Source organism: Rhinatrema bivittatum, chromosome 14, assembly GCF_901001135.1.
Source record: "Rhinatrema bivittatum chromosome 14, aRhiBiv1.1, whole genome shotgun sequence".
Classification (NCBI taxonomy): domain Eukaryota; kingdom Metazoa; phylum Chordata; class Amphibia; order Gymnophiona; family Rhinatrematidae; genus Rhinatrema; species Rhinatrema bivittatum.
Window position 1 is genome coordinate 47,822,119 of NC_042628.1, and position 23,184 is coordinate 47,845,302.

Sequence of the window (23,184 nt, forward strand, 5' to 3'; positions counted from 1 at the left end):
CTACCCCTAACTAATTAAGCTAGATATTTCACTTAGATGCAGCTCCAACACTGCTCTCTACATTAATGGTGGGGGTGGAAGGGAAATAGAACCAAAAGGTTACTAAGAGCCAAGAGAAACAGATAAGTATGAAAAAAAAAAAAGTGCGAAACTTGCTGGGCAGACTGGATGGGCCGTTTCGTCTTCTTCTGCCGTCATTTCATTTCTATATTACCTGCTTTCCATCTGGAGTTTGGTTCCAATGAGAGTTTAGATATACTATATGCATCTTCACTGTACATAAAAACACACCACAGGGATGCTCATACTTCCTGAAAGTTAAAAACCCATGTGCACATTTGCTATGTCTCACAAGTTAAAGACTCACCAGATCTCTCTTATAACACACATCTAGGCAAGGGACCTGAAACATTCTGTGAAGGGTTCTGTCAGCAAGAGACATTAATATAGTCAGATTAGATAATTAACCAACATTCTTCTCTTTTGTTAACAGCCTGCATGAGGCACAGTATAAGAGTGTTGTATAGCAAGTCTGGGCTGACAGAACCCTTCACAGAATGTCTCAGATCCTTTGTTTTCTAATTAGTAACAAATATGCTCAGAGAAGATCACAGCTGTACACAATCACCAAAGGAAATCTGAATAAAGCAGGTAGCTAGCTTCTATTCAAGTGATGGGCAGCATTTTTTATCTGAAGTGATAGTGAGTGCTCAACTAGAATATTCAAAATTAGTAGTGCCAGCATCAGTGTGACTATTTTTACCGGAAAGTTGCACCTCTAAGTGTCATTTTTGGTTTCATGCTGTTGTCTCCATCATGCGCATTTTCCCATGTCAAAGCAGGCTTTCATTCTTGCTCTCTTTAAGTATAAGACTTACCTGCAGCCAAGTAGCAGCACACTCTAAGACAGGGACTCTGCAGACAGCCACTGCCATGGAGACGAGCTTCCCCAGTAGGGCCATCCTGCTGTCATCAGCTTTGTTGCCCTGTGGGCTGAACAGGGATGAGAAGATGACCTGACGTACAGCATCCTTGCTTTGCTCCTGGAAATAGCTACACATGATATCCAGAAGCTGAAGTTCTTGCAAGGAGTTCAGCCTCTGTCACAAAAATAACAAAAGACAGTTACATTAGCCCAGAGATCTCTTTAAAAACTGAAAGCTAAATTCCATGCATAAAACACTGTTTTACGTTTGCTTGATACTTTAAATTTAGCCCTTTGGACAAAATCCTGCCCGCACCTACCAGACATTGCCTTTGATAAAGCAAATGGCAGAAGCACTGGGGGATAAGGAATGAAGCAAATGTGATATCAGTTTTATCACAGGCACCATCTACATTCCCCCATTAACTTCACAGCACCAGTAGGCAGACACTCAGGAAAGACTCACCAACACTGTCTAGACTTACTTTGGGTTGACAATTGCGATCTTTGGGAACTTGGAATATAAATTCCTCCAGCAGCTCAGTGCCACCTTTGTCCCCAATTGAAAGTGAAGCATTCTGGAGCTGACTGCTGAAATAGATATCCAGATGATAAAGCACTTCCTTTGCAGCACTGAGTGCATCCCGCCGCAGTAGTGAATGGCGAATATCACTCATTCTTCCCCTACAATAGACCAAAAACATTAGCCTCAACTTTCACGTCATTAAGTAGTTACTTGCCTTACAGTCTAAATACTAAGCTTCCCGCTCCCCACCCCAAAAAAAGACACAGAATGGGAAAAATGCCTTAGTAAATCAGACCCCTAGTAATATTTCATTATAAAAGACCAAAGAAGTAAAGCACTTCTAAAATATAAGCAACAGCACCTCTCACAGATATTCTCTTCCTTCCTAGGAATGAACTCAATATGAAACTCTGAGAATATGTCCCTTCCACCACATATTCTCTTTCTCCTAGAAATCCTCTTTTTTTATATTCAACCTACAGGTGGCCCAAAATGATTTTGGTGAATTGAGCCCCTAGAACTTACTACACAGAATAGAACTCGTACGCTGACTGAGTTTCTTCAAACACCACATTGTATTTATTTATAATGTCTCTTATCTTACTTTTTACAATATTCCAAGGGCCTACTTGTACTCATACAAAACGTTTTTAGAAGCTGTCCCACAAAACTATGTAAAAAAGTGTGCACAAAGATAAAACAAGTGGACCTTTGAGAAGCATTTTATTCAGCCTGAGTAATACATTAGTATCGTCTCTTGGATATACTGCTGTGGATTCTTGGAAAATAAAAAGCATTAAAACAGAATTCGTTTGTTGTTTATCCGTACCACCAGCTTAAGCAGCAGAAAATCACACCGAAAAGCCTGAAACACTTCTCGATAGATGCTTAATACTGCTCCTCTGCCAATGAAAGTCAAATCACTTACTCTGGGAAAAATGTATCTCATCATATACAATCTAGTAGGGAGAAATTCTAAAATTTTCTCCCAGACCGTGTTACGTTCTCAGAGAGCTTGTGGCAACAGCTGCTCCTCTCTCATGGAGCCTGGATCAAACTTCCTAGTCCACATAATACAGACCTCAAATTACAGAATTATGAAATTATGCTGCTTGACCTGCACACTGAGGCCAGCTCTGCAGGTTAGAGATACACACTGAAGTCACTTTCAGACAATCTGTACCGATTTCCAGAATATATATTTTAACTAGGCCAATAAAAGATAACCTGCAAAAAGCTACCTGATCATATGTGGCTATAAAGGAAAGGCTCTTCTTTTCCGATTTACCTGATGTACAACCCACCGAACGTGAAATTCCGAAACCCAACCCAGCGCCCTCCCCCGGAGTTCGCGACGATCACTATGCCCGCGGACTCTCCAGAGGCCGCCCTTTACCTGGCTCAGGAGCTCAGGCCCTACTCTCCAGCCTTCGAGACTCCACACAGATCCACTCTACGGGAACCGTCGGAGGACAAACCCAGCCAGTCACGGCCGCCCGCTCCACCATAGCAACGGAAGGCCAGTGCTCTCCCAGCAGCCCCAGCGACAGCAACTAGCCCAAACCTGGATCGTCAGAGTGAAGAGTGGGTGGGACATGTGTTCCTCGCCTCTCTCTGGATTACGTACTCGCCCCGCCCCATGGCTACGTATGACGTTGTGACGGTCGCAGCTGCTTCTTTGAGGGATGGATTGTTTTTCGCTGGGCCAAAAAACAAAAGCGTCGTTTGATAAGGCGCAGCCTTAGGTCCGAACTGTGAGGTGAGGACCGGCCCTCTTGTCTTGACCTTTCGGGTGAGATTAATAATCTGTACAACATTGATGCCCCGTCACTTGAAATCCCCCACATGGTCCTGCATATTCCATGTTTAGCTGGTTCCGCTGCTCGGTGCTTTAACCCTCACTAACGGGCCGATACAGTAAAATCGTAATGCAGTGTTTAACCATTCAGTATTTTCTTCATTGATTAGTTTATGGATTGTGCATAGTGACCGGATGGACGTCGGAGGTCACGGCGTGTGCGCATGCGCCTTCGCTGCCTTGCGCGCCCATATTGGAGGTACAGGCGTGCGCGTATTCACCTTCGCCGGCGGGGCTGCTGAAGCCGCTCTCTCTCGACGCCCTTCTACTTCTACTGCTGGGGGCTTGCCTGGCTGCGGCCAGGGCAGGTGAGGGTGAGCGGGGGCTGGGGGAAAGTTTGGGACTGTGAAATTTCGTCTCTCTCTGCTGGGGCTTGCCTGACGATTGGGTTGGTTTGGGACTGAAATTTCGTCTCTCTCTGCTGGGGCTTTGCTTTTGGTTGGTTTGGTTTGGGACTGTGAAATTTCGTCTCTCTTGTCCGTCTGAAGGAGGGTGCTTTGTTGCACTCCCTGCCTCCGATCGCCTGCTGCTGGGGCTTGCTGGCGCCGGGCGCTCAAGGCAGCGGAGTCTGTAGGAGAACCATTCACTTCCTGGTACCTGTCATTTCAAACGTCATTTGAGATGACAGGTACCAACGCGCCCAGGATACTGTATAAGTGCTGTATAGTGCCTATACAGTAAAATGGATTGCGCTTCATGGATGCGTGTTGGACACGGCTTGCATTTGCATGCCATTTAAATACAGTATCGAGCGATATGTGATCTGAACTGTGTGTGCGGCAAACGCGGGTGCGCCCGGCCCTAACGCACCTCTTTCTACCGCACCTTACTGTATCGGCCTGTAAATGCTTCACTGTGACTTTAGCTTGGGATTCCCCAGATGTAATGGCTAAGTCAAGCTGCTTTCGATGGACAAAGCAAGTTTGTTTATAGTAAACAATGTTTTCTATAGATAGGCTGTATTAGCCATGGAATACCCACCCACCTCCTTGGAGAGTTGACTAAATAGCTAGATTTAGCTCTGGTGCTGACTGAGGAGACTCTTGAGGCAACACCTGTGCAGGAATTCCCACACATGCTCAGTAGAGCTTAAAGCTCTACTATCTTGGAGCAACAAGTCCATTCAGTCCCACAGATTGTCACCCCACATGTAATGGCTAATCGGTCATGCTATTTATGGAAAACACGGTTTCTGGTAAGTAAACTTGCTTTAAAAAAATGCATAAAAACTGTTTTGTTTTTTGTTAATCTTCAGCCAGATCCAAAACATAAAAACTTGACAAAACAAAAAGGGATAATGTAACGATAGAAGGAGTTAAACTTCACTGTTATGAGCTAGGCCTAAACAAAAGTAGTATGCAAGAAAAAACAGATGACTGGTTTAAGTAGAGCTTTTGCACCTATTTCCTTTTTGTCCTGCAGCCCAGTCTGTACTCCTGCGATTCCACTCTTTCACCAGCAAGTGGAGATAGAGAACTCCTTTCCTTTTTGTCGCTATATATTCTGGGAGAGCCAGAACTCCGGCACTATTTTTCTGCCTCTGGTTGGTGGAAGACATGCTGGATAGCAGGAGTTACAAAAAAAGAAGAAGAAAGAGAAATTAAGGAGCAAAGATGGCAGACATCTGGGCCCTTGGGGCAATCCAGACCTACTCAAGCTGGTGCAAGGCTCCCCATACCCTTGTTGAGTGTGGGAGGTGTTTAAATGTGGAGAAGCATAAAGGGGACACCGAGAAGAAACAGGACCGTGACCCGGAGCAATGGCTGAAAGAGGAAGGAAATGTTTCCAATGCAGCCACCATAAACGGAGCACAATAGCAGGCTCTTTTTGCTGCAAATGTGAGTTATGGGACCCACTGAAAGAGACCACCCAGCTAGGGAAAGGGGGCCTGGAGGAGGGGAGCATGGAAACTCGGGGGCCGTGAGAGACGTACTCCAGGGGGAGGAGTTAACTCCAGCACAGAGAGAAAGCTGGGGAAGGGCTGAACTCGGCAGGGAATGGTTTATAGGCGAGCCTATGGAGGCAGGCCCAAGTAGTAAAGGGTAGCCTTTCAGCATTATAGAAGTCAAATGAGAATGAATTCTCTTTTGAGTTTATATTAATCATGCACAAAGCTTATTGTAAAATGAGGGGCAGTGAAGGGAAATGGAGCCACCTTCTGGGTAGGTCTGTAGGAGGGGCTGGTATGAAAAAGGCCCAGATGGAGGAAAGGAATGCTCCAGGGCTAACCAGGGTCCCTTAGGCCTCTACCCTGCAGAGGACAGTGGCCTTCTGGAGTCGAGGAAAGACTCGGAAAGGGAGTAAGGGGAAGGTAAAGATACAGTAGTAAGGCTATATAGAAGAGAAGAACTGGACACCTTATTCAACAAGTGGTCCAATCCGTAGAGCTGGGGGAGGAGAAGAAACCTGTGAAAAAAAGGGGAGATTCCATTCTAAAAGGTATAAAGAAACCAGGCAAAGCTTTCCCCCTGCAAGGATATGATAAATTTAGAATGGGACACCCCTGATATAGGTCTAAGATCCAAATGAGCTATGTGCAATTTGTATCTGCTGTATCAAGAGGAAGCGGAGCAATTTTTTATGTTGCCAAGGATAGATGCCCCAGTAGCAGTGACAAGCTGCAATCTGTGGTGGTTACACAGCTAGAGCCTTAATAAGATGGATTCAGAGGTGGTGTGAAGCAGCTGTGTTATCAGAAAATTGCTCCTTTAAGACAGCTCAGATAGAGGCAGGTGCAGTCCTTCTAGCAGACACATTATATGACTTGGTGAGAACCTTGGCGAAGGAGATAGCAATGGGGGTCATGGCTAGAAGATATTTGTGGTTGAGAAACTGGGCAGCGGATGCCCTATCAAAGGCTTGCATAACCGAAGTTCCCTTTAAAGGGCAGTTATTATTTGGCAAGGAGTTAGAGAAAAGAATGAAGATATTGGTAGAGTCAAAGGTGCAAAGGCTGCCAGAAGACCAGAATGGAAGCACATATACAGGCCCTAGGTGGAGGTTGGGCAAAATCAAGCAATATAATGCCCCAAGACCTTATCTCCAGGGAAGAAAAGCCCAAGAGAGATGTCCCTTTTGGAGCAATCAAAAAGGTTCTAGAGACAGAAGCCCCAGAGGAGAAGGGGTCACAGAGGTGGCTGGTGATGGTGTGGGGGTCTTCTCCTATCCCAAATTAGGTAGTTGCCTAGCAAGGTTCTTTGAAGAGTGGGCCCAAGTTACCAAGGACAGGTGTGTCCTACAAATCAGCCAGAAGGGTTATGCCCTAGAATTTGCCATCCCAGTCCCAGATTCATTCATGATTTCCCCAGAGGGGTCACAAGTGAAAAAAGAAATGATTTAAGCAATGTTGCAAAGGTTGCACCTATTGGAAGCTATAGTACTAGTGCCAGAAGATCAAAGGCGGAAGGATGTTATTCCCTATATTTTGTGGTGCCAAAGAACGAAGGTATCTTTCTTCTGGTACTAGACCAGAAGAAAGTAAACAGGCACCTAAGAACCCCCAGATTCAAGATGAAAAACTTAAAATCAGTTAAGGGGTCAGTGAAAAAAATAATTCCTTTCCTCCTTAGAGCTGTCAGAAGCATATTTACACATTCCAATAAGGGAAGCTCATCAGAATATCTAAAGTTTCTATGTTAAGCAATCATTTTCAGATCAAAGCACTGCCATTTGTCCTGGCAATGGCACCACACACATTTACCAAGGTAATGGCAGTGGTGGCATCTTTTTTTAAGAAAGCAGGGAGTATTGATTTATCCATACATGGACAAGTGGCTAGTCAGAGGTAGGAAAGCAGCGATTTGATAACAATAGTCTGACAGCTGCTAGAGAGAATGGGTTGGGTAGTAAACGAGAACATGAGCCATTTCTAGTATATTTGGGGGTCTGATTCGATACAGAGATAGGGAAAGTCTTTGTGTCTCAAGAAATGATCTCAAAGTTACAAGGCCAGTGAAGGGCCTGTTGCAAGGAGAGACCCCAGAATCAGGTAATATCTGAAGGTGCTAGGGTCAATGGCAGCAGCCATAGACATAGTCTCATAGGCAAGACCTCACATTCACCCCCTTCAGGAAACTCTACTAGCAAGATGGGCAGGACTATGACAGGAAGCTGAGGCTACCAGACAGAGTTATGTTAAGCCTATATTAGTGGATGCAGATGCCAATATGATAGAGCAGCAGTCTGGAATGCAGTACAAATAAATGCCAGCCAGATGGGGTGGGGATGCATTATGGCAGCCAGATGGCACAAGGTAGATAGACAGAGACAGAGGCATCCTGGATGATAAATTGGCTGAAGCTCAGAGCAGTCAGGATGGCTCTCAGGAGTTTTTACCCCAGCGTGCAGGAGCAAGCGGTAAGGATGTTCACAGACAGTGCCATGACAGTAAAACAAGCAGGAAGGCATATTAAATGCTCAGCTGCAAAAGGAGGCGACTGCCTTAATGGAATGGGCAGAAGCTCACTTGGGAGCCTTGGCAGCACAGAAAAGGCCAGCCAACAGGCAGATTGCCTCAGCAGACACACACTAGTGGGAACTCATGGAATTTTCATGAGGTATTTGTAAAGATAGTACAAGCATGGGGGATCCCCTCCTGGAATTTAATGGCAACCCAGAGTAATGCCAAGGCATAAAAAGATGCACTGATACAGAAGTAGCCAATGAATGAGTTACTATATGTCTTGCCACCATGGCCAATGATATGAAGGATCCTCAGAAGGATCTCTTACCACAGCTCATCTTAGTGGTGCCGGATTGGCCCAGGCAACCATGGTATGGGGAGTTTATGAGGTTGTGGAACAGGGCCTGATCAGACTACAAGGGATCAAAGGCTTTCTGTGACAGGGTCCAATGACTATGGAAGACTCGGGCCCCTAATGTCTTAAAGCCTGGCTGTTGAGAGAAGAAATTGAAAACTAGAGGGTATTCAGAGGCAGTCATTAGTATATTACTTAAAGCGAAGAAATGCTCAATCTCCCTAGCATAGAAAGAGTATAGAGAGTATTTGAAGCATAATGTGAGAGAAAAAACATAGTTCCTGCTAGTGCAGGGATAGGATTGATCCTGGAATTCCTGCAGGCAGGCCTGGGGAAAGGGCTAGCGCTGAATTCCATGAAGGTTCAGGTGACAGTTCTAGCTTGTTTTAGTTGCCAAGTTGAGGGATCCTCGGTGGGGTAGCACCCAGATTTGACATGCTTTTTGAGGGCAGTAAAGCATGTCTGCTCTCCAATTTGTTAGGTAGTGCCAGCTTAGGACCTGAATCTGGTTCTGAAGGTCCTGGGTGACCCTCCCCCCCCCCCCTTTGAGCCTTAGCGAGAAGCGTCCATGAAAGACGTGATATTAAAAAACAGTCTTTCTGGTAGCAAAATGCTCTGCAAGAAGGGTCTCAGAGCTGCAAGCTCTCTCGTGTAGGGATCCATATCTGGTGTTCCACAAGGATGGGGGGGTCACGATATGGCCGGTCCCTTATTTTCTTCCAAAAGTAGTATCAGAATTTTATATAAACCAGGAAATATCTCTTCCCGCATTCACAAAAGAGGAAGGTAGAGAACTGCATATTCTAGACATTAGGAGATTCCTCATGAGATACCTAGAAGTCACAAATAACTTCAGAGAATCAGATAGGCTATTTATTTTTTGCTCTGGGTCCCAAGGAAAGGGCATGCCACTTCTAAAGCTTCCATTGCAAAATGGATCAAGAAAGTGATAACAGCAGCTTACATTGGACGAGGCAAGAGGTGCCAGTAGGCCTGAAGGCTCACTCTATCAGAGCCCAGTCATCTACCTGGGCAAAATATAAGATGGCATCTCCACTGGAGATTTACAAGGCGGCAATTTGGGCATCTCTACACTCTTTTATAAAGCATTATAAACTAAATTTACAGGCAAGGAAGGATACAGGTTTCAGCACAAAAGTGCTGACAGCAATAAATTCCATACCCCTCCCAACTTAACACTGCTCTGGTACATCCCAGGAGTACAGTCTGGTCTGCAGGAGACAAAAGGGAAGGTGAAATTTAGTCTTACCTATTAATTTCCTTTCCTTGAGTCCTAGCAGACCAATCTACATCCCTCCCAGAAAAGAGAAAATCTCAAAGAAAGAAGTGGAGGGGTGCAAGGAGCAAGCAAGTAGGCAGGGAAATGTGCGCACAAAGGCGCACAGCCTTGGTGTATCTTTGAGTGTCCCAAAGAAAGAGTGGGGGAGGTGTGGTGTCTATAGATTCAGTAACTGCATTGACTACGATGGCCTACTAATCCGCTTCCTCTTTGTCTTCTAAACTGTGTGTAGGTAATTTCTAGCTAGGGTAGTAGGCTAATGATGGTGTTCCAGCTATCCCAGAATACATAGTAACAAAAAAGAAATAAGTTCTTTGCCTTCTCTTTCTGGTGAAAGAGGGGAATCCCAGAAGTACAGCTCATAATCAGATTCTGAAGTCCAAATTCCATCAGCAGGATTTGGACCAATTACTCACAGAGGGTTGATGGGCTGAGAAATTGTGTTATAGGAGGATCATTGTAAAGCACCACAAGTATCGGGGGTTTGGGAAGAGGCCATAAAGGGAAGCCTGGTATAAAAGGATCCAAGACCAGGGTCGGGGTGATCTAGGTAGGCCTGGTCAAATGGGTGATGTGTGGCCCAGGCCGAGATAGGTGGGCTGGTTTGAGGCGGCCAAATGGCGGCCTGGTCAAAAAAATGAGTGAGGCCTGCAAGGATGATCAGGGATAGGAGAGGCAATGGCACACTGCACGGAGCAGCAGTCGCCACAAGCTCACCCTGGTGGCATTCACTGAGCAGGATATAGCCTTCATGGTGCGGAAGTTTGGAGGGCAGCTACCTCACGTGGCTATCGTCAGCAGGCGGGCTGGGTAAGAAAGGAATTGATAAAAGAGTGCCAGTGGGGGTACAGGCTTGTTTTGTACAAGAAGCTTGTTATTGTTAAGCACTAGATTGTGTTAGGTTTCCATTGTTTGCAAATGTTAAGTTTTAAATTGTATGCTGTGGCCATTTCATCCATTCAATAAAAGGAAAGTGTCATTATTATGAACAGGAATGGAGAGAGAAGTTACAGCATGCCTCAGTTACAGTTGCCATGTTAGTTAATTTGGGTATGTAGAATTAAGGGTCAACAAACAAGTGGTAGGTGATACCTTTTATTAGACTAACAATATATCTGTGAGGAGCTTTTGACAGTTATCCTTTCTCTGGCCTGATGAAGAGAGGCTAATTCTTGAAAGATCATCACAGATATATTAAGGTATTACCCACAACTTGTTTATTGCTGTGTTCAGTGGGGTTTGCTTTGCTTTCCTCCCCCTCTGCCCTTCTCTCCTCTCCCTCCTCTGCATTTTATTATTATTTTTAGCATTGGTGCTGGCTCTCCTCTCACTTCTTCCTTTAGGAAAGAGGTCTGCCCTCCCCAGCCCTTCCACATAGTTTGTCAGTGGTTCCCAAAACTGTCCTGGAGGATCCCCAATCAGTCAGGTTTTCAGGATATCCTCAATGAATATATATGAGAGAAATATGCATGCAATTCGCAGTGTGTGCAAATCTCTCTTATGTATATTCATTGTGGTCATCCTGAAAACCTGCCAGGCTGGGGGTCCTCCAGGACAGTTTTGGGAACTAGTGGTTTAGGTAATATCAATAATCATAACATCGTCTGTCCTATTCTTCCCTTTAGACATCTCGCCCCATGGTCTTGTCTACTACTTTCCTAGACCTTTCTCCTCTAAGGCGGCGTGTTCCTCTGTCAGCTGACGACCTGACGTCCCGCCTCCTCCACTCCCCCTCAAGTCGAACAAGATGGCGACCCTGCTGCGGCTCCCGACAGCTCGGCTCCTGGCAGGTGCGTTCCAGCCTGCGCGAGACTGAAAGCGCGTGTGTGCTCGTGATGCGGCTTGTGGCACGAGAGGGCCGCTTTATGCCGAATGGCCGCTCCTGCGTCCCTGGTGCATGTGGCTTCGGGCTTGTTATTCTCTGGCTCGATGCATAAGAGGCGATAGTTTTATAGAGACCCGTAGAGGAGTCGAACGGAACGGGTTGTTGTATGTTCAGCTCTTGGTGAAAAGCATGCACCCTTTTAAATTTCTCAGAATTCGGCTGAAGAGTCGGGTGAGGAGCAAGGTCTGAAGATTACAGAGGTGGAAGAGACTGGGCGAAGTGAGGCATAGGGTCAGAGAAACAGGAATGCTGGACATAGTGAGCAGGGTTTGAGTAAAAGACTATAAGCTTTGCCACACTGCCTCAAGCCCAGCATTCCCTTTCTAAGAGTGGCCCATCCAGGTCACAAGTACCTGGCAGAATTCCTAAATTCAATAGATTCTATGCTGCTTATCCCAGAGACAAGCAGTGGATTTCCACAAGTCCACTTTAATAATGGTTTGTGGACTTTTCTTCCAGGAACTTGTCCTAATCCTATTTAAACCTAGCTATATTAACAGATTTTACCACGAATTCCAGAGTTTAATTATGTGTGGAGTAAAAAAGTATTTTCTCATGTTTGTCTTAAACCTATCATTAGGGTTACCAACCTTTCCACAGACCAGGACTGGGCACTTGAGGACTCGGGGGGGAGGAATCACAAGGTGTGTCTGTGCCCTCCTCATTTGCATTTACTTGCATACATTTCTGATCATGCACCTTAATCTCATATCAGGCCGATACAGTACAGTGCGCTCCAGGTTTGGTTGCAGGTTTTCGACGCGCTAGCTTTACCCCTTATACAGTAAGGGGTAATAGCGCGTCAAACGTGCGGCCAACCCCCTCCGAAACTAATAGCGCCTGCAACATGCAAATGCATGTCTGCGCGATCCAGAAAGCAAAATGTGCAGCGAAGCCGCACATTTTACTTTCAAAAATTAATGCCTGCCCAAAGGCTGGCGATAATTTCTGACGGCGCCAGGGAAGTGTACAGAAAAGCAGAAAAAACTGTTTTACTGTACACGCTCCGAACTAATATCATAGTATCAGGCCTATTGTAACATGCCCTGTTTGTGGGCTTTGCTGTCAGAAAGCTATGAATAAATTGAATTACTATTACAGTATGGTAAACTTCCCAGGCAAAAACAGGATGAACTGCCAGCACTCAAACAGTAACATCTTTACTCATAAAAAGGCAACACTGCAAATATTACATCAGACCCTAAAACACCAATATACTACTTATTGATGAAAAAGAACAAACCAAGCTGCAGTAGATTCCTACACAGAAGCTATATGCTAGCTACCTCACCTCTGTCACACATGCAGAGTTAGACACTTGCCAAAAACAATAAAGAGTCCATAGTATAAACAAAAACATATGACAAGTACTGAAATGGAAACCGCAACTCTACATGCAGTACAATAATGGAAAAACAAACATTACAATTTCTCGTAAACTAACTAATAAATCAAGAAATATAAAACATCAATTATAATAGTAAAACCATATCAATAAATAGAGTAAATAATTTAAAACATCTGATGAACAGAAGCTCATTTAAAATTAAAAACATTTTATAAAATTACCCAACCACCAATAAAATATTTTAAAACCGCAAACTAATCAAATAACACCCAATAGTTAAGGATTTAAAAAACTCCAACTCTCTATACCTGGGAACTTTTGATTTTCAATCACTCGTGAGTGTCATGGATTATTAGGTAGTGGATGGAGGCCAGGGGGATGCACAAACTTTCTTATCTCTCATATACACACACGTTTATTCTCTCATACACACACTCCATCTCTCTGCACTGACACACAGGCTCGCTCTGTCTACCCCCCCACAGGCTTGCTCTGTCCTCTCAAACCCACAGCCTCCCTCTCGCACACACACATGCACCCTCACATAGACTCCCTCGCTGGGGCCTCCCTTCACTTCGTAGCATTCTGCTCGTGCGCACCCGGGGCCGTCTCCTTCTTCAGCCGCAAACGGGATGGTCTCCGTTCGTAGCCCACAGGGTCTGGCTTCATTTGCAGCTTAAAATTCTGTCCAATGGCGCAGGCTTCTCTCCTCTCTCTTTTGCAGCTGCACCAGCCGCCAAAAACAAGTAAGCAGGCAGCTGATTGGTGCTACTCAGCCACCACTCAGGTCTATCCAGTAAAGTGCGGCCGCGTTCTACTCACTTTCCGGCCGCGTTAGCCCTTCCTGCGATCCGCAACCCCTTCCGCACGCGGCATGTATATTGCATGCAAACGAGCGAATTAGCTATTCCCTAGCATCCAGTAACCCGCGCCCCGACTATCGCTATTTTACCCTGCCATTTTGCCGCACGTTTAACCTGCTAACTTACCGCCTACCCTTACCGCAGCGTTAGAGGCAGGGGTAAGGGTAGGCGGCAAGCTTTCCCCCAGCCCCCGCTCACCTGCCCTGGCCGCGTCCATGGATGCTGGTCTCCGGGGCAGCCCCAGTCCTCTCCCCTCCTCCCGAAGCAAAAAAAAAGCGAAAAAAAAAGTTGCAAGAGAGAGGGGGGAGAGGACGGGCAATCCTACGCTCGGCGACTTACTTTTGAAGACCCTCCGGACATCGTGGCTTCCCCCGTGCCAGTCCCCTCTCCCCTCCTCCCGAAGCAAGGGGCGAAAAGCAGCCTTGCTCCGGGAGGAGGGAAGAAGGGACTGGCAGTGTAAAGCGGCGAAGCGACTTACTTTTTGCACCCCCCTCCGGACATCGGACGACCTCTCCTGCCTCCAGCTGTTCGCGAAGATGGACGCCTGCACGGCCGCTGAAGACGTGACGTCACATGCCGTGACGTCACGTCTTCAGCAGCCGTGCAGGCGTCCATCTTCGCGAGCAGCTGGAGGCAGGAGAGGTCGTCCGATGTCCGGAGGGGGGTGCAAAAAAAGTAAGAGAGGGGACTGGCAATCCCGACTTCCTGGTATCTGTCATTTCAAATGACATTTGGAATGACAGATACCAGCGTGGCTGTGAAGCGTTAGGCCCGCGCACCCAGGATACTGTATAGGCGCTCTATACAGTAAAATGGGTTGCGCGGGCCTAACGCTTCACGGTCGCTTCTTAGACGCAGCTTGCATTTGCAAGCTATTTACATACAGGATCGAGCGGTAGGTGAGCTGCACTGTGTGTGCGGCAACCGCGGGTGCGCCGGGCACTAACACAGCTCTTCCTACAGTTCGTTACTGGATAGACCTGACTGATTGGTAAATAGTCAGGGATAGACCACCCTTTGCTCGACTGGGTTTTACAGTATCTGGTTATCGTTTGTATTCGGACACTGTACAACAGGCTGCAAAGCTGGGCAGTTAATCACCTTACCTATCATCTAGTAATTTCATTGTGTATCCCCTATTCTTTGTGTTTTTTGAAAGAGTAAACAACCGAATCGCTTTTACCCTTTCCACTCCTCTCATTATTTTATAGACCTCTATCTCCCCTCAGCCGTCTCTACAAGCTGAAGAGCCCTAATCTCTTTAGCCTTTCCTCATAGGGGAATCATTTCATCCCCTTTATCATTTTGGTTGCCCTTCTCTGTACCATTTCTAATTACGCTATATCTTTTTTTGAGATGTGACCAGAATTGCACACAATACTCAAGGTGCGGTCGCACCATGGAACAATACAGAGGCATTATGATGTTCTCTGTTTTATTCTCCATTCTTCTCCTAATAATTCCTAGAATTCTATTTTCTTACTTGGCCACCACTGCACACTTGGGCAGAGGTGTATTAGTGATTAGGGCCTGGTTAAATATTTATAGTGGTAAATTACTGTCTTTTCATAAGGAAGGGGTATTGTGCTTGCCAGTAAAGAGAGTTTGTTTTGCTTTTACTGAGATGTCATCAGATCCAGAATATCTTTTTTTGTATGGTGAGCTGTATGGGTAATGCCCTGGTTCTGCTCTGCACCCATTTTTGGGGGTCGAGGGGGTTCCTGAGAATGCAGAATGTATATTTACATTTTGCCCCATGATGGTCACATGTTCAGTGTGTCACGCATGTGAGAACCATCTGTCAGGTGTGTCCTGGCCGAAAAAAGGTTGAGAACCACTGCTCTACAGGATTGTTGGTTCAGTGTGTGCGTCTAGCTATGTGTCTAAGTTGTGCGTCCAGTTTTTGGATGCTTAGGCAGGCCTAGTAGTCTGTGCTTCCAAGTTAAATGGCACTTTAAGTGGCCATCTGCTTACCTGTGTGCACAAATTGAGCGTTGCTGTGCACTTAATTTTTTTACGATGCCTATCCTAGTGTGAGATGCCTAAATTTTGGACGCCTTAAAAAAAAATTCTAGATATACACCGGCTGCTGATCAGTGCACTGCCGGTCTAATGGCACCTATATCTAAGAAACCTAAGCGCCTTTCTCTTTGCACTACTTCTTATATTCTGGCATCTCAACCAGGAGTGCCCGCTGACTTGTGCCAGTGCTGTTTGGAGGCTCAGGGACAATTATCTTCCTCTGATTTCTCTAAGCCTGGTTCTTCCCAGCCGGATGTAGGCCTGGGTAAAGACGGCTCATGTCGGGCACCTGATTTTGGAACTCCCCTAATTGGTTCTTCAGCAGGGGAAGGCAGCTCATTGAGTACACCTCAGGTACCTCCTGGTCTGGACACTTCTACATTTTCATGGGTAGAATTTTTCCAGGAATTGCAATCCTTTCTTCAGGTGCAGCCCTCAACCCCATCCAGTGCTCCCAGAGCAGAGTCGCAGGTGAAACCCTTGCCTGGATCTACTGTTAAGTGCCGGAGTACTCCTAGAGCAGCAGCAGGACTGCCCGATAGAGATCCAGATGGCATGGGTGATGGCACCGATCCTGACTCTCTTGAGAATGGTTAAATTCCTCCAGGATTAGAATCGTATAGGACTGTACAACGGTTCTTCCATAGAGATGAACTGCTGGCCCTGATTTCTCAGACCTTGAAAATGCTGGGAGTGCCTAGGGCAGATTCCATGCCTGAACCAAAGAAAAATACCATTTTGGTTTTCTCTGCATAAAGCCTATTGTTTTTTCCCCTATGATGGAGGCCATTCAAGAATTGATTGATCTTGAGTGGGGCACCCCAGAGGCTAATTTCAAAGGAGGTCAGGTTTTGGAAGGCCTGTACCCTCTGGATCCGGTAGTGTGAAAGCGTTTACATTTTCCAAAGGTGGATGCACTTGTATGTGCAGTCTCCAAGCGGACGACTATTCTCATAGAGAGAGGAGCAGCCTTGAAGGATGTACACGATATAGAAACATAGAAATGACGGCAGAAGAAGACCAAATGGCCCATCCAGTCTGCCCAGCAAGCTACGCACCCCTTTCTTTTTCTCTCTCATACTTGTTACGCTTGGCTATTAGTACCCCTTAGTTCCACCTCCCCTCCACCCCACCATCAACACAGAGAGCAGCACTGGAACTGCAACTAAGTGAATATCCAGCTCAATTAGGGGTAGCAACCGCCGCAACAAGCAAGCCACACCCCTGTCCACCCAGACCATACAGTTCAGACCCCGCTGGCCGTTGTCCACATACAGATCCCCCCTCCACACTCCCCCTGCCGTTGAAGCAGAGAGCCATGTGTTGAAAGTGAAATATCAGACTTTCTCCCCTGCCGTTGAAGCAGAGAGCTATGTTGGATATGCACTGAAAGTAAAGTATTGGCTCATTTGGTTTTGGGGAAGCAACCGCAGCAACAAGCAAGCTACACCCTGCTTCCCCGTGAATGCAAATCCCTTTTTTTATTTATTTTTTCTCACATTCCTCCTGCTGTTGAAGCCCAGAGCAATGCTGGAGTCCCATCAACCGTGTGTATGTACATTGAACAAGGGTATTATCTCCAGGTAGTAGCCCTCATTCTCGCGAGCCACATTAACAATCAAATATTGAACAAGCCTAATAATTGGCAATACCTATAGCCTATGTCCTCACTGGTAATTTTACATACTCTTACCCACCTCTGTTTTTGTTTGGGTTTTTTTTTTTTTTGGAGACTGCACCTCTCCATCCTTCCGCTCTGAGAAGGTGGTATACCATTGGCATCCCGCTCCGTGAATGCCACTCCATCCATCCGCTCCGTGAAGGTGGAACACTGACCAGTGGCATCCCGCTCCGTGAATGCCTCTGTGGCTACTGTCTTTCCCACCCACTTAACCCTTGATTTTTAGGCACGAGACACTTTCTCATTAAAAATCAGTCAGGGTCTTATCTAAATCATACTATTGTACCAGCCCTTATTGAAAGTTTAATCATCCCCTTGTAGGACACTAGCTGATTAATTAGTAAATTCACCTGTAAATTTAAAGTACTCTCATTCCAACTCCCTTAGTATCCTAAACTTAACTAGGAACTCAATAAAACTAAGATGAAGGCAGCAGTCCAGCAGCAAGAGGGGGCTTTCCAGTCTTTTGCATTGAGTGTCACATGTATGATAATTTACCCGCTGGTGAGAGATTGTATGTGTGCACTTGGTGCAAAGAGCTCCTGGCTCTCAGGGAACGAGTCCAATCTCTGGAGGCTAGAGTAGCAGACTTGGAGGAGCTGAGGAAGACAGAGAGGTACATTGATGAGACCTTCAGGGACATAGTAGCCAAGTCCTAAATCCAGTCTGGCAGCCCCAGTGCTGCCTTGGATCAGAAAGGTCTCCCAGTAGGAGAACATCACCCTGGTGTAGCAGGAAGTGATCCTGTAGCAAGGACCTGCTCTCCAGATGATGTATTGTCCTCTCGCACTGAGGACAAGTCTCCCAGGGCTACTGCCCAGGAGGGAAGGGTTAGGCCGGCCATCATAGTTGGTGATTCAATTATTAGAAATGTAGATAGGGTGGCTGGTGGATGTGAGGACCGCCTGGTAACTTGCCTACCTGGTGCGAAGGTGGCAGACCTCACGCGTCACCTAGATAGGATTATAGACAGTGCTGGGGAGGAGCCAGCTGTCGTGGTACATGTGGGCATCAGTGACATAGGAAAATGTGGGAGAGAGGTTCTGGAAGCCAAATTTAGGATTTTAGGTAGGAAGCTGAAATCCAGAACCTCCAGGGTGGCATTCTCTGAAATGCTTCCTGTTCCACATGCAGATCCCCAGAGGCAGGCAGAGCTCCAGAGTTTCAATGCGTGGATGAGAAGATGGTGCAGGGAAGAGGGATTCAACTTTGTAAGGAACTGGGGAAACTTTTAGGGAAAGGGGAGACTTTTCCGAAACGATGGGCTCCACCTTAACTAGAGTGGAACCAAGCTGCTGGCACTAACTTTCAAAAAGGTGATAGAGCAGCTTTTAAACTAGAACAAGGGGGAAAGTTGACAGTCACTCAGCAATGCATGGTTTGGAGAAATGTGTTCTTGAAGGATACTAATGAAACAGGAGAGTTAGGGCATCCCAACAGAGAGGTTCCATTAAAAGCAAACATAGCGCAAGTGCCTATATGTATAAAATCACCAAAGCTAATGATTTCCGAATTATCCCTAACAACTGAAAAGCAGTTTGTTAATACAAATAAAAAATCTGACTATTGATAAAACAGAGGCACCCCATACCCCACGAGAATAAATGCAATGAAATAGCACACTATTTTTCTGATAAAATCACTAACCTTAAAGCAAATATTCTGATATTAAGATGCACAAAAGAGATGTAACACCATGGTCCACATTTGACGAGGTGTCCAGATCGAAGTGGAATCCATGATAAAAAAGTTTGAACCTCGCCCCTCATAAAATTGACACCATTCCCACCATGGACATCAAAAAACTAGCTGACATAACCTCCCACACTATAGCAAAAATAATTAACCTATCACTTTGTGAAGGACTAATGCCAATACTGAAGAAAAAAAACAGTGACCCAAACATCTTGAGTAACTATAGACCTGTCTCAAACCTACACATGCTTGCTAAATTAATAGAAAAGATGATACAAAAGCAACTAGCAGAACATCTAGACAACAGCATACTTTTACCCCTCACAACACGGCTTCAGAAAACACTATAGTACCGAAACATTACTTGTCTCTCTAACAGTTAATGTACTACGTGGGTTCGACAGCGGAAAACACTACATTATGATATTACTAGACCTGTCAGCAGCATTTGACACAGTAAATCATAACATACTACTAAAAAGGCTAGAAGAAATAGGATTACAAAACAAAACAATTGAATGGTTCAGATCCTACCTAAACGATAGATTTTTTCAGGTACAGATAAAAAACACAATATCAGACAAAATCAATCTAAAAACTGGGGTCCCCCAGGGTTCAGCACTTTCGGCGACTCTATTTAATATTTACATGCTGCCCCTATGCCACCTCTTGGCAGGACTAGGTATCATACATTACATATACGCTGATGACATTCAGCTAATTCTACCAGTAGAGGAAACAATTGAAAAAAACGTTGAACTTAGCAATGTTGTACCTAGATATAATTAAACAACTTCTAAACCAAATGGAATTGGTAATTAATATTGAAAAAAACAGAATTCATACACCTTGAACGAAAAACCACTGAATTAATCCAGAATTTATTTATTTTATTTATTTATTTTTAGTTTTTATATACCGATGTTCCTGTATAATATACATATCACACCGGTTTACAAAGAAATCAAACTGACGCCTCAGTGGGCAGTTTACTTTGAAACAAGATAACAGATAATATGGGGGGGCGGAGGAACTTGGCGGAGGTTACAGAGATTAAGCATGAATAGCTAAATAGTGATAACTAAATATACAGTAAACTATATCAGAATCCCATCAAACTTAAAAATGATCAGATAGTGGAACTAACTGAAAAAGCTCGAAACCTAGGAGTAATAATTGACAATGAAATCAACATCAAACAACACATATATCATTGAAAGTTAGAGAGGGCGACGCCAAACTAATGGTCCTTAGACACCTAAACCCCTACTAACCCAAGTACACTTTCAAACTGTTCTGCAAGCGCTTATATTCACTAGCACAGACTATTGTAACACACTCTTCCTTGGATTACCATATACAACACTAAGACCACTACAAATCTTACAGAACTCCGCAGCCACAATTCTAACTGGAAAAAGCAGAAGGGATCACATCACTCAAACACTCGCCGAATCACACTGGCTGCCAATCGAACGAAGAATACAATTTAAAACACTATGCACAATCCATAAGCTAATCAATGAAGAAAATACTGAATGGTTAAACACTACATTACGACTACATGTCCCCCAGAGAAATCTCAGATCAGCAAATAAGAACATAAGAAATTGCCATGCTGGGTCAGACCAAGGGTCCATCAAGCCCAGCATCCTGTTTCCAACAGAGGCCAAACCAGGCCACAAGAACCTGGCAATTATCCAAACACTAAGAAGATCCCATGCTACTGATGCAATTAATAGCAGTGACTATTCCCTAAATAAACTTGCTTAATAGCTGTTAATGGACTTCTCCTCCAAGAACTTATCCAGACCTTTTTTGAACCCATTTACACTAACTGCACTAACCACAAGCTCTACTAACCATACCCTCTGTAAAGACAGCTAAACTGACCCAAGTGAGGAAGAGAGCACTATCATTAGCTGGTCCAATATTATGGAACTCAATGCCACCCGAAATAAGATTAATGAGAGATTTAAAACTCTTCAAAAAAAGTTTAAAAACATGGCTTTTCAAAAAAGCTTTTCAAAGTGAGAGTGAGGAATAGGTAGTACTAATAAACAAGAAAAGGACTCCTACACACAGAAAAACAGAAAAAGTCACCAAATATCATATATGCGTGTTTTTTTTATCATACTTATACTGTAATTCTTAAATTAATACTTATCTCATTTATGGATATCCCAAAAATGGAATTACAGTCCACATCACATATAGCGTATATTATTCAAATCATGTAACTGAACAATTTTGGCACATATTAGTTAAATTGTAATCCATTCTTAATTATTTACATGCCTATTTGTAAACCGTTGTGATGGTATATCACGAACGACTGTATAGAAAGGTTTTAAAATAAATAAAAAACACACTTTGAAATGTCTGTATGCCAATGCCAGAAGTCTAAGAAGTAAGATGGGAGAGTTAGTGTATAGCAGCAAATGATGAGATTGACATAATTGGCATCACAGAGGCTTGGTGGAAGGAGGATAACCAATGGGACAGTGCTATATCAGGGTACAAATTATATCACGATGATAGGGAGGATCAGCTTGGTGGGGGTGTGGCACTTTATGTCCGGGAGGGTATAGAGTCCAACAGGATAAAGATCATACTAGAGACTAAAGGCTCAGTAGAATCTATATGGGTAGAAATCCCATGTGTGTTGGGTAAGAGTATAGTGATAGGAGTATACTACCATCCACCTGGACAAAATGGTCAGACAGATGATGAAATGCTAAGAGAAATCAGGGAAGCTAACCAATTTGGCAGTGCAATAATAATGGGAGATTTCAATTATCCAGATAAACTGGTGCAGGAAAGGAAATAGGGTCCCATTCAAAATTCAGAAATATTTTTATTATATGTCCAAACAATCATAGTTCATTCAATAAGGCAACTCCATTCCAAGTGAACAAAAGGAAATTTTTAAAGTCCCCCGACACGGTCCGTGTTTCGTGTTAACTGCATCAGGAGGGACCACGGCATATTATGATCTTTGGCGCTCCTGAGGTTAACTACAAAGATCATAATATGCCGTGGTCCCTCCTGATGCAGTTAACACGAAACACGGACCGTGTCGGGGGACTTTAAAAATTTCCTTTTGTTCACTTGGAATGGAGTTGCCTTATTGAATGAACTATGATTGTTTGGACATATAATAAAAATATTTCTGAATTTTGAATGGGACCCTATTTCCTTTCCTGCACCAGTTTATCTGAGTACTTGCTTATGTGCAAGGTTTGCTTCTGCTGATTTTCAGATTTCAATTATCCCAATATTGACTGGGTAAATGTAACATCAGGACTTGCTAGAGACATAAAGTTCCTGGATGTAATAAATGATTGTTTCATGGAGCAATTGGTACAGGAACCAACAAGAGAGGGAGCTATTTTAGATTTAATTCTTAGTGGAACGCATGATTTGGTGAGAGAGGTAATGGTGGTGTGGCCACTTGGTAACAGTGATTATAACATGATCAAATTTAAACTAATAACTGGAAGGGGGACAATAAGTAAATCTGCAGCTCTAACACTAAACTTTCAAAAGGGAAACTTTGATAAAATGAGGAAAATAGGAAAAAACTGAAAGGTGCAGCTGCAAAGGTTAAAAGTGTTCAACAGGCATGGTCATTGTTTAAAAATTTAATCCTAGAGGCACAGTCCATATGTATTCCACACATTAAGAAAGGTGAAAGGAAGGCAAAACGATTACCATCATGGTTAAAAGATGAGGTGAAAGAGGCTATTTTAGCCAAAAAAAATCCTTCAAAAATTGGAAGAAGGATCCATCTGAAGAAATAGGATAAAACATAAGCATTGTCAAGTTACGTGTAAAACATTGATAAGACAGTCGAAGAGAGAATTTGAAATGAAGTTGGCCATAGAGGCAAAAACTCATAATAAAAACTTTTTAAAATATATCCGAAGCAAGAAACCTGTGAGGGAGACGGTTGGACCATTAAATGACCGAGGGGTTAAAGGGGCTCTTAGGAAGTTAAGGCCATTGCAGAAAGACTAAATGAATCATTTGCTTTTGTGTTTACTAATGAGGATGTTGGGGAGATACCAGTTCCAGAGATGGGTTTTCAAGGGTGATGAGTCAGACGAACTGAACGAAATCACTGTGAACCTGGAAGATGTAGTAGGCCAGATTGACAACCTAAAGAGTAGCAAATCACCTGGACCGGATGGTATGCATCCTATGGTACTGAAGGAACTGAAAAATGAAATTTCTGATCTATTAGTTAAAATATGTAACCTATCATTAAAATCATCCATTGTACCTGAAGACTGGAGGGTGGCCAATGTAACCCCAATATTTA

The 23,184-nt window shown here is 44.3% G+C and overlaps 2 protein-coding genes across 14 annotated transcripts in view; one reads left to right on the forward strand and one right to left on the reverse strand.

Annotated features, from left to right (window-relative positions):
* The window catches only part of C14H7orf26 (chromosome 14 C7orf26 homolog), a 35,604-nt gene extending 32,457 nt beyond the window's left edge, over positions 1 to 3,147 (reverse strand). Inside the window, exons 1-3 of one of the 4 annotated variants that reach the window (XM_029576280.1) lie at positions 3,016 to 3,147; positions 1,411 to 1,609; positions 879 to 1,100 (exon numbers count right to left, since the gene is read on the reverse strand). In XM_029576280.1, the coding sequence (XP_029432140.1) occupies positions 879 to 1,100; positions 1,411 to 1,602 (414 nt within the window). In that variant the 5' untranslated portion in view covers positions 1,603 to 1,609; positions 3,016 to 3,147. Of the gene's footprint in view, positions 1 to 878; positions 1,101 to 1,410; positions 1,610 to 2,692 lie in introns of all 4 variants that reach the window. The other 3 variants (XM_029576279.1, XM_029576278.1, XM_029576277.1) reach the window with 3 other exon arrangements.
* The window catches only part of ECI1 (enoyl-CoA delta isomerase 1), a 72,008-nt gene continuing 51,897 nt past the window's right edge, over positions 3,074 to 23,184 (forward strand). Inside the window, exons 1-2 of one of the 10 annotated variants that reach the window (XM_029576286.1) lie at positions 3,074 to 3,210; positions 10,992 to 11,156. In XM_029576286.1, coding sequence (XP_029432146.1) covers positions 11,004 to 11,156 — 153 coding nt within the window. In that variant the 5' untranslated portion in view covers positions 3,074 to 3,210; positions 10,992 to 11,003. Of the gene's footprint in view, positions 3,244 to 3,470; positions 3,624 to 4,447; positions 4,505 to 10,991; positions 11,157 to 23,184 lie in introns of those variants that run through there. The other 9 variants (XM_029576283.1, XM_029576287.1, XM_029576289.1 and 6 more) reach the window with 9 other exon arrangements.